Genomic DNA, 12,500 nt, shown 5'->3' with positions numbered 1-12,500 from the left:
GACAAAAAAAACAAAAACAAACCAACAACACACAAACAAAATATTTTTGGTGTGAGTGTGTAAAAAAGTATATATTTATATATATTAAATAATATATTATATATATTAAAATATATATATATATATATATAATATATATATATATTAATATACATATAATTAAATATAACATATTTCCACATATATATACATTAATATTGTTATATATAATAATATATATATATATATATATAAAATAAAAAAAAACACACACACACAAAAAAATAAATAACATAGAATATATTATATATATAAATATACATACTATTATATTATAATATAATATATATATATATATTTTATTATTTTATATATTATATATATATTATATTATATATATATATATTATATACAGGGGTTATTTGTCTTGACTTTTAATATATTTTTTGAAAAATTTTATAGGCCCAAATATTAAAACTGTATTTAGATTTTCAAATATAAATCTTGGGGATGATATAGTTTTGAATTGACATATATAACTAAAATATAGTAATTAGAGAACAAAAAATGTTTTTTAATGCAAGAAAACTAAGATCATGAAGTTCATAAATACCTCAATCATGATAAATAATCATGATATTGTAAAATTAATATATTTATTTTTACCCCCCCCCCCCCCCCCCCCCCCCCCCCCCCCCCCCCCCCCCCCTATTTAAAATATGTTTTTTATATATGTAATTATATGTTTTTTTATATCATTGTAAGCTTTTTTTTTTTTTTAAAAAAAAAAAGATATGTTTTTTGTATATGTATTTAAATATATATAGCTTTTTTTTTTTTTTTTTTTTTTGCTTTTTTTTTAGTATAATGTAAAAAGTTTTTTATTGCTTTTTTTTTTTTTTTTTTTTTTTTTTTTTTTTTTTTTTTTTATATATATTTTATGAGAAAGAGCAGGGGAGAGAGGAGGGAGAAGACGTAGAGAGAGGAAGAGGGAAGGAAAGGGGAAGGAATAGAGAAAGAGTGAAAGAAAAAGAAGAGAGGTGAAAGAAAGTGAATGCTTGTGGAAGGGGGAGAGGAAAAGGGGCAAGGGAGAGAGGGAGAAAGGAGGAGATGAAGAATGGATGATATTCACGGAAATAAAGAAGAGGGGTGATGAGGAAGAAAGGAGAATGGGAGGTGGAGAGAGATAAAGGAGAGGGAGAGAGAGGAGAAGGATAGGGAGAGAGTGAGAGACACGAAAATGGGAGAGGGAGACGGAGAGTGAGAGTGAAAGTGAGAGACGTAGAGGAGTAGGAGTAAAGGGAGTAGGAAAGGGATAAAGGGAGAGAGAAAGAGAGAAGGAGAGAGAGTGACAGAGAGGACGAGAGGAATGGAGCGCGCGAGAGTAATTAGATATTAATTAATGTCTTCCCAAAGAAAGTATCATCACCATGTTGTCATTGCAACAAAAGCTGACTAAATGATGGTTTTTGAAGGGCAGTAAAGCGCCTATGTCTTGTTTAGGAACCGATGTTTGTGTATGTTTGGAAGTGCCTGTGCAAACATGGACATATATAAGCGATTGTGATATATATATATATATATATATATATATATATATATATATTTATATATATAATATATATATAATATATATAATACTTATACATATACATAGACATACACATACACATACACATACACATACACATACACATACACATACACATACACATACACATACACATATACATATACATATATATATATGTATATATATATTTATATATGTATATGTGCGTGTGCGTGTGCGTGTGCGTGTGCGTGTGCGTGTGCGTGTGCGTGTGCGTGTGCGTGTGCGTGTGTGTGTGTGTGTGTGTGTGTGTGTGTGTGTGTGTGTGTGTGTGTGTGTGTGTGTGTGTGTGTGTGTGTGTATTATATTATATTGTATACATATTATATATATATTAAATTATATTATATAAATATTACATATATAATATTATATTATATAATTTATATATATATTATACATCTATATGTATATATATATATATATATATACACACACATATATACACATATATATACACATATATATACACATATACACACATATATATACACATACATATAATACACACACACACACACACACACACACACACACACACACACACACACACACACACACACACACACACACACACACACCACACACACATAATATATATATATATATTATTATATATATATATATTATATATATATTATGTTTTGTGTGTGTTTTTATTATTATTATGTATATATTAATATATATATATATATAATATAATTATCTATTATATATATATATATGATTATATATATATACATATTAATATATACATAATATTCACATGATATCATACATATATCACATATATACATACTATTCACATATATACATACAAACACACACACACACACACACACACACACACACACAACACACACACACACAACACACACACACACAACACACATATATATATATATAATATATATATATATATATATATATATATATATAGTTGTAGTTTTAGTATTAGTATTATGTATATATATAATATGTATGTATATATGAATAGTATTATATATATAATATATTTAATATATATATATATTATATATATTAAATATTATATAATATAATACATATCACACTGTTCACATATATCATACATACAGCACACACACCACACACACACACACAACACACACACACACACACACACACACACACACACACACACACATACACACATACATATATATATATATGTGTGTATACATATACATATTCATATGTATATATATATATATATATATATATATATATATATATATATATATATATATATATATATATATGGATGTATGTAAGTATATGTATACGTATATATATGGGTGTGTGCATGTGTGTGCGTGCGAGTGAGAGTGTGCGAGCGCGTTGGAGAGCGAGTTGGAGAGCGAGCGAGCGAGAGGCCGGCAGCCGAGGCAGCTTCCACGCCCCAGCCCATAGCAGGGGTGCCCGGGAGGGGGGAGGGCCGGGGGGAGCGGGGGGGATCGAGGCCGCCGAGGCGGTGCTTATGAGACTCCATGTGACGTCGGTTCCCACGCAGACGGTGCGCCAGCGACGGAGTGTGCTGTTCGAGGAGACTACTTTGCACGTGGTGATCTCGGGGCTCCATCTACGCTGCTAGCCTGCCCCGCCCCATGCCGGCTAGCCCCTCCCCCTCGAGGCTAGCCCCGCCCACCGAGGCTCACTCCACGCTTACACTCAACCATTCCAGTACCTTGGGACCAAGCGACCGACCGACGCCACGTGCCACCTCCTTTGATAACTCCCCTGACCTGAGGTCGTCCTTGTGACCCGTTGTGGCCTCTCGGTGACCTTGAGCAAAGCCCTCAAAGGCGCCCACCGGGCTCTCGAGATCTAAGCCGCCCGCGCCCCGCCCACCATCTCCACCACTTGGGCGTTCCCTAATTACGCCTCCGCCCACAGTCTTCGCGAAGTCCCACGTGTCCCGTGCGGACGGACGCCCTTGTCTGGTCCTCCTCAAGGTGATCCTCGACGTGTTGCCAGATGTGTCACAATAACCGCATGTGCGTGTCCGTGTGTGTGTGTCCGCTTTTGTTGGCTCTCGTGTGTGCGTGTGCGTGTGCGCGCTAATCTCCAGCTGCATCGTGTTGTGTGCGAGGCTTTTCTCTCTAACTAGACCAATAACGGCCAATGCATTCACTTAGACCCGAACGACCCGCCACGAGTCGTTGCGTAGTCCGGGCGCCGCCCCTCGGGCCGCCCTCGAGGTGGCTCTGGTGGCGCTGACGGAAGCGAACGCAGACGCACGACGGATTCCCTGACCTTGACGACTCCGCGGGCCTTCTTCGCTCGCCGTGTGACCTTGAACTCTTGGCTGCTTGCCAGACTTTGAATAGATTTTGGTGTCACACAGCGACTGTCAGCAGAACCTGTCTTCTCTCTCTTTCACGCCCTCGCTGGCCAGATCTGTAGAGTAGCGGCTCCTTCTACTGCCATGATGTTGACGTTGAACATACAGAATTCATCGACATGATTTTTCTTTCTTTTTCAATTTATTTATTTGATTTTATTTCATTTTATTTTTATTCAATTTTGCCTTCGTTAGCGACTGGTAGCGACTCAAAGCCAGGTTATATATACTAACGCCGTGCGTGGCTCCCGCAGGTTCCTGACGTGACGATGGTCGGCGGCAGCGTGGCGGGCAGTCACGGCATCGAGGAGTTCCGCGTGGTGACCCGCGCCTCCGGCGGCGTGGAGGAGGCCGCCCCCACCGCGGCCTGCCTAGCGCTGGAGGCGACCAAGAACCCCCTGCAAGGCGAGCAGGCGGACCACCCCGGCCTGCCCCGCGCCTGGTCCAACCCGCAGATCTCCAGCCACATCCGGCCGGGCCTGGAGCCGCCGCAGATCCACACCACCACCGTCACCGACGCCGTGTTCGAGGTGGACGTCGCCCGCGGCGTCTGCATCAAGACGTCGCGGGAGGGCTCGCCTCTCACGCCCGAGCGCCGCCAGAGCATGCCGGACATCGGGTGAGTTTCTGCCGCAGTGCCTTCGGCGGGGCACTCGGCTGGCTTGTGCCTGGGGATAAGGGTCTCTGGTGAGAAGTTAAATAGTTTTAGTATTGTGTTGCCTGTTCTCACCCCCGCTTGGTTGCAGCGTGTGCGAAAACGACGACGTGGGCGAGGACGAGGCGGTCGTCGGGTGCAAGATCGAGTTCCGAGTGCTCGACAAGGACAGGAAGTTTTCCGAGCCATCTGGGCCCACCACCATCGTGGCCAGCCAGACGCGGGTGTCTCGCCAGGAGCTGTCTGCCGTCGTGCCCGCGCCGCCCGCCTTCAACGCGGGGGCCGAGGACACGCCCGCGCCCGCCACTCTCGACCTGCCCCCTAGCGCGTCCGCCAAGGTCACCGCCCTGCAGGCCAGCCCGCACGCGCTGCCCGACGAGCGCTCCGTCTACTACGACGCCCCGCCGCCGGACGACGCGTCGCAGCCCGGCCTCAAGATCCACGCCAAGTCGACGTCGCCGCGCAGCGACACGAACGAAGAGAGCGCCAAGGGCAGCGACGCCGCCGACGCCGCCGCCAAGGACAAGGCGGACGTGCGGGGCGGCAAGAAGGACGAGGCCCGGCGGCGGCTGGGCGTCGTGGCGCTGCCCATCGTGCTGGAGGACCACAAGGACCGCGACGGAGAGCCGACCACGCAGTACGACTCGGCCGCCCACCCGCCCGACACCAGCCGCTACGAGTCGGCGGCGCACGACCCGACCGCCGGGCCCACCGCGCAGGAGACGTCCCGCTACGAGACGGTGATGGGCGCGCCGCCGCCCGAGTCGTCGCGCTACGAGACGGTGATGGGGCAGCGCGACACGGAGCAGCGGACGCGACACGACACGCTGTGCGAGGAGGACAAGTCGCTCACGTCGGAGCGGAGACGGTCGCTGGAGTTCGTGCTCGAGGAGAAGCTGGACAACGACGACATGAGAAAGATCTCGGTGATCAACCTGCAGGACCTGAACACGGCCTTCCAGGTGTCCACCATGATGAACAGATCGCGCACAGTCACGCCGTCGGTGTCGCCGCGAGGAACGCCTCCGCACAGCGAGAGCGGCGGTCGGCGAAGTCGCTCCTCACGCCACCGCCGCTCCTGCGAGGACCTGCTCGAGGAGGGGTCGGAGGAGTCTTCCAGAACCAACACGCCGCGCCCCACGGACCTCCAGCCTCGGTCTTCCCTGTCCCCCGACACGCCGCGGGGCCCCGCCGCGCGCAAGTCCCCCGCCGCGCAGGAGGACTCCTCGCAAAAAAGCCGCATTCCTGTGCCTCTCTGGGCCCGCACCGCGAAGGACGGCGAGCCCGACAACAGCCACAACGTGCCCTCCGGAGGCAGGAGTCCGCGCTACTCGGAGGCGGAGCGCGCGGAGGCGGCGCGCAGGATCTCTGTGGCGCTGGCGGAGAAGGTGACGTCCCCGGGCAACGAGGAGGACTCGAGCACGCGGAGCGGCGCGTCCGAGCACCGGTCGGGGCGGGACCGCGGCTCCTCGCGCGAGTTCCAGCACTCCGTCAGCCAGGAGGACCACTCCGAGGACCTCGCGGACCTCACGCCGGCGCTGCGCAGACGCAGGCAGGGCGTCGATAAGTACGTCACGGACGAGACGCAGCTCAACCTGCGGTTCCAGCGGCGCCGCACGCGGCCCATGTCCGACGTCACGCCGCCGCCGCCCGCGATGCTGCAGACCAGGAACCGCCAAAGGTAAACGGAGGCGGCTCTGCCTTCTCTCTGCGTCGCTCCGGCCCCTCAGGGAAGCGTCGGGGGCGCGGGAGAGAACACAATTAAGTTTCAGTAACAGTCATCATAAAAACAGTTTCGTCAGATGTAACTTTACTCAATGAATCAGAGTATAGGTGTATTTGTGTATGTCCATGTATGTCTGTTAGTTAATACGTGTATGGCTGTTTTATTTTCACATGTGTTTTATTAATAGGGAAGTTTGACGACCAATAAATAGTGATCCATTTTCAAACATTAAAACGTTCCTTATAGTGCAGTCTTATAAAACGTTCATTATAGGGTAATCTGTTTGTCCCTTCATCAAAAGTATTGCCATTAAGTGTCAGAATGAGTGATAGTTTGGGTATGTGGTATGATAAGGGGAAGGTCACGCATGCCTTAGTGACAGCATGAGAATGTTAAAGCGACTGATTCCATGGCAGCGATAAGAGGAGAACGCCTGACCCCCTCCCTCCCCCCGCAGCAGACAGCGCGTGTCCATGATCGAGGCTGGGGCGGGCGGCCGCTACTTCGACGGCGGCCGGGGCGTGCCTTCTTACCTCCTGAAGCCCCAGCACGAGGAGTCGAGCGAGTCGGAGAGCTCCCACCCCCGCAAGCCGCGGCCCCCCGCCTCCGAGCCGCCGTCCGCCGCCAGGGACGTCACCGCCAGGTGGGCGTCGGGGAACGCTGCGGGAGGGCTGGCACACGCACACGCACGCGCACACCACACGCACACGCACACGCACGCGCACACGCACCACACGCACACGCACACGCACACGCACACGCACACGCACACGCCAACGCACACGCACACGCACACACACACACACACACACACACACACACACACACACACACACACACACACACACACACCACACACACACACACACACACTCACACTCACTGATTTGTTTAGGAGGGAAGATATTTTCTCTTGCTTTATGTAAATTATCGGATTTATATTATTTTTTACACAAATATCCTTGTCATGGTGTAAATTTATTTTAAAAACTTTGTCGAGGTCATTGCTGTTATATAAATGCTTAAAAAATACTGTAACATATAGATACACATATTCTCGTTTTAGGATATTTTATTTGTTAATTGGTGTGTTGATCATCACTGTTAGTTTAACCTGAATCTTTCTCATAATTGTTACTTGTTTTTCATTAACTTCGATGCTATTTTGTTTGTACATTCCCGCCGCCATGTTTAATGTTGAGCTTGTACTGATTTAACGTCTATCTTGCCCTGCATTGAATTCTTGGGTCATCCATGTGTAGCAGGGTCATCTTAGTCTTTATTTGATTCTCTTTTTCTGTCTGTCTCTGTCTTTGTGTCTGTGTCTCTGCTCTTTTCTCTGTCTCATTGTTCTCTGTGTCTCTCTTTTCTCTGCCTCATTGTCTCTGTGCCTCTATGTCCCTGTGTCTCTCTTTTCTGTCTCTGCCTCTGTGATTCCAAACAAACTAGCTTCTCAATCGCCTGGCTGAGCCTCCTACATTGTCGTGTCTGACCCTTCACCCTTGCCTCTCACTGACCTCTTTTACTTGACCCCTCGCTGACCTCGCACCTGACCACCTCCGCCTTTTCAGAATCCGCCGCTACCGCCCCCTGAGCGCGGACAGCAGTGACAACTACCGGCGTCAGCATCCGCAGCGCACCGTGTCTCCGGACTGACAGGAACCCCGGCCCTAGTCCTCGTCAGGAGGAGGTGTTCGGCTCCCATACCCCCCCACCTGCAGTCCCCTACCGAGCTGCCACCCATACCCCCCCTCACACACCACCCAGAAGCGCACAAACTCTCCCCCTCCCCCCGTGGTGGGCGTCGACGCATGCAAAGTGTGCACGCAGGAGCTCAACAGCCAGAGACGGGCGTTCGACGAGACTTACCTCCCGTACCGGCAGCAGGACCTCCCTTCGCAGCAGCAGGTCGTGTTCGCCACCGTGACCAAACTGAAACACAGGCGCAAGAGAAAGGTGTGTGGGTGCTGGCAGATCTTCCAGCGCGCCCGTGGCAAGACCCTCACGGCCAACAAGAGCCAGGAGATCGCCAGAGCGCGGCTCAACATCTGCTGAAAACGAGGCTTGCAAAGTTGATCGTCGTCATCATCATCATCAAGCTTATTTTGGACTATCTCTCCGTGTTCATTTTTTTTTTCTGAAAAGTAAACGGTGCTTTTTGCCTAAGTAGTCGATGCGATTTTGATACTTCTGTCACGTCGAGAATTCAGATACGGATACATATATATAATTATCCTGGTCGTCGCGTTAACGTAAATGATGAAAAGACAGGCTGGAAGTGTCTCTTGCAAAGCCACGATAGCAGTGTGCAGTGCAACACCCGCAAGCACAGAAGAAGACAGGGAAGGAGAAGGTTCCTGGCGCCTCGGGGAAGAAGGGAGGAGCTCGGTCCCCGGCTACACAAAACTGCTTTAGCTCAGAGTGCCACACTTGGGTTAAAAAAGGGTATTCAAGAGAAAAAAGGTGGAAATGAGATTATAGTTCATATAGATAAAATAATAAGTGTGATATACGGGGGAGTGTGATTCGGGGATATATATATATATATATATATATACATATATACATATATACACGGGAGCTGTTTCCTCACACTGATTGACGGCAGCCTGGCGGCAGTGGACGCTACCGACCGCCAAAAGGACTCGCTCGCCGCCAAAGAAAAGAAAAAAAAGAGACTCAGTTGTCTTAGCAGTGTGAGGAGGGTGCCATGGGAGCCACACAGTCCTCGGCCACCGCCACGCAGGACCGGGGCAGCGTGACGCGGGAGGTGCCGCCGTCGCTGCGTCGCCGCCGTCGCATCGTCGTCGGCGTCGGACGTCGCTTTCGCCGTCGCCGTCGCCGTCGCCGTCATCGTCGTCGTCGGGAACGTCACCTGCACTTGGTTGTGATATTTGCTATGTACGTTTCTGTGTACCAACACTTGCTAGGTTAGGTTAGTAACTGTGCCATCCTACGTTGCCATAGACTTTGACTCTCGACCGGTCACGTGACTGGCCACAACTCCCACAGGTCACGAGAGTTATCTTTTCACTCGAGAAAGACATCGGTTATGATTATAATAATAATAATAATAATAATAACAATAATACTAATGATCTTAGAAAGAAAATGAAAACTGGAAATGAAGAAAGGATGAAAAAAAAACTATAAACATTTACTTTTAATGTACATTATTATTTAGATACGTATTAAGGCGCCTACGATCAAATATGTGATGTAATAATCCTTAGTGTTTTTCTCTTGATCTAGGTACCTGTGTTTTCACTTTTAAAGGGTTCTGGATGACTGTTGGAAAATTTATCAAAAAGAAGCCATGAGTTTTAGCCTTTGATATTGCTGTTAACGAACTATTTTTTGGGGAATTACTGCAATATATACATGTAGAGATATATATTCTGGTGAATCTCAAAAAATAAGGCCACATGCATATTTGCCCCAGATACTCGGTAGCCCCTTCCCACACTTTCACAATTGAAGCTTTGTCGTTCTTCTTATGGTGATGATAAGAAAAATAAATAATAAAAAAAAAAAAAACATTAATGATAACTAATGATGAATGCTGTAAGTATTTCTAAATAACGGTGCACATGCAGTACGCTGATGATGCATATTTTGAATTTTTTTTTTATTTATTTTTTATTTTTTTTTTAATCTATTTATTTTGGAATAAGTTTATTCGAGTCAAAATGTTGGGTTCCATTTTGTTGCTCCCCCCTCCCCCCCTCCCCCCAACTATAGACCCACTTACACCCCCCGTCCCCCCCCCCCTCACCCCTCGTGCCATCACCTGTGTTGCAGGTTTGTTGATAAGAATGCTCCCTAATGCAATTAATTTTTTTTTTTGCGAATATTTAGACGTGAAAGAAATCCAAACATAAAAGAAACATTTTTTTGCGATAAAGGAAATGAGAAAGAGAGGGAGAGTAGAAGGAGGAGAAGAAGAAGGAGAAGAAGAAGAAGAAGGAGAAGAAAAGCTGGGTCACATAAGAAGGCGAAGAGAATGGTAGGAAAGAAAGCAAGGGAAAGGAGAAGAGGCATAAGAAGAAGAAATTGACTCGATATCGTCGAAAATGAGCTTAAGAATCAGGGAGACAACCAAGAGGGCAACACTTCGCATGAATGTTGCCGTCTCGCTATCAGGTCTTTCTAAGTGTCTTGGGATCAAGTGTAATTAATATATCTTGTTCGAAAATGATAATGATAGGACTAAAACTTAAAAAGAAAATGAAGCAGCTCAAATGAAAAAAAATAATATGAACGAAAAAAAGCAGCTCAATCCTTTGTAAATTGGTTTAAAAAAAAAAGCTAGTCAGACCCCCATGCGTACCAACATTACGGGAATATACGTACATAACCTTTTGAATTATTGTTTTCAAATGGTTTTCTTTCTTCACGTAAGCCTGGAGGTTATTTGATTTTTTAAAAATATTATTTTTGTCTATTTTGCAATTGTGGGTCACTTTGAAGAGAATCTCTTTTTTTTTGGTCGTGTTGGTAAGCCTTTCTAGTCACGAATTTTTACCCTTAAAAAAAAAAAAAGGTTTTTCTTCAAATTGCATCTCCACTTTGTAAAGAATGTGTGATGTGCCCTTTTCATTAAACAAAACATTCAGTTAGCACAACATTTAAAAAAAAGAAAAGAATTGGTCAACAAAATCGATATAATCAAAGCACCTTGGTCTATAGAAAACGGAATACTTAAAATACATCATTAAAATTATACAGTAACCAACAGACTCTTTGTGAAGTATTGTATAAAGTCCAGCTACACACACACACACACAGCCTTGGCAGAGGTTATAGGGAGTCCTTGGCAGGGTTGAGAACGACAGGGAAGCCGCTCTCGAATCTCAACCCTTTCGAGGCTTCATTACACGCCCGTCACCATTAGGCAATCATACTCCTGTTCTCCCTTTCCCGAGGTTGTAACGAAGACGAATAACACATTTTATATATTAAATATATATATCTGGATGTTAAGGTTGTAAAGTCATTGTAATTTTTTTTTCTCCCGATTAATCAATTCATTGTGATTATTTTTTTTTCATGATTTTAACTCGTCGGTTTCATTATATATATATATATATATATATATATATATATATATATATATATATATATATATATATATATATATATATCGGGAATGAACCTCGTTCTTTTCTTTACGAATTAAGACTTATTTTGTAAAAGGAATAATGATAGTGATAATACTTCCTCCTAACAGCTAAGTTAAACCTTGCGAAGGTGCTTGACAACAATTCTTAAGAACTGGGTTGAGTCACGAGAGATTTCGATACATGAATCTCAGCTGTTCGAGTGAATCTTGATGATAAATAAATAAGAACCATAATTAAAATGCTGATAGTCATACGCTAGTCACTATTGGGTATGGAAGTGTCTACATATAAAAAAAAAGATGTATTTATCAGTCAAATGATTAATAATAATAATAATGATTAATATTAATAATGATTATGTCTTGAATGAGGTTAGATAATTTTTTTTCTCTCTGTTTTAAATGCCTTGATCTTTTTTTAAAACAAAAACTAGACTAGAAAATATTTTCTGTGCATCTACTCGAATCTCATTTATTAACCTTCTTTCTACGAGAAAGAACTTTTTAGCTTAAGAATTAAACATAAAACAAAATACAAAAAAAAAAAAAATAAAAGAAAAAAATGTATAATAATGAAGTCATCTCACTGCATTTGTGGCTGTAAGCGTAAACTAGAGGAACCGAATCTTAGGGGAAATTAACAAATGAATCTTTTATTTTAAAAATGACGAATCAAAAGCAGATTGCATGCCAAAAAAAAGACTCCACTTCATTTTCTGCCAAAAAAAAAAAAAAAAAAAAACACTGTACACACTCTCCCCCCCCTCCCTCAGACTACCTGACCCCCCCCTCCCCCCTCCCTGCCCTCCGCGGGTGGGGAGGGGGCGGGGCAAAGGTCATCCGGTGTTCTGGTCAATAATACTCTTTTAAGACTCCTGTGTCCCATGTGCGTGTTTTATACTGACGAGTTGCCTCTTGTTGAATCCGAGCTTTTTATTGGTAGAGAGCTTCGTTCTGTCTCTGGGAGAGGTAAGGAAGCTCTCTCTATGCTCCTGCTGCTCCTTGGACACTCAAAAAAAAAAAAAAAAAAAACTACTTTTAATT

At 44.8% G+C, this 12,500-nt stretch overlaps 1 protein-coding gene across 1 annotated transcript in view; it reads left to right on the top strand.

Annotated features, from left to right (window-relative positions):
* The window catches only part of LOC119594941, a gene marked incomplete in the record, with an annotated part of 108,936 nt that extends 97,973 nt beyond the window's left edge, over positions 1-10,963 (top strand). Inside the window, 4 exon segments of the mRNA XM_037944009.1 lie at positions 4,208-4,572; positions 4,700-6,289; positions 6,792-6,977; positions 7,906-10,963. Coding sequence (XP_037799937.1) covers positions 4,208-4,572; positions 4,700-6,289; positions 6,792-6,977; positions 7,906-7,990 — 2,226 coding nt within the window.
* Positions 10,964-12,500: the final 1,537 nt, after the last annotated feature.

Source organism: Penaeus monodon, chromosome 35 (genome assembly GCF_015228065.2).
Source record: "Penaeus monodon isolate SGIC_2016 chromosome 35, NSTDA_Pmon_1, whole genome shotgun sequence".
NCBI classification, from domain to species: domain Eukaryota; kingdom Metazoa; phylum Arthropoda; class Malacostraca; order Decapoda; family Penaeidae; genus Penaeus; species Penaeus monodon.
The sequence above is the reverse complement of the archived record's forward strand: the minus strand, read 5'-3'. Positions and strand labels throughout refer to the sequence as shown.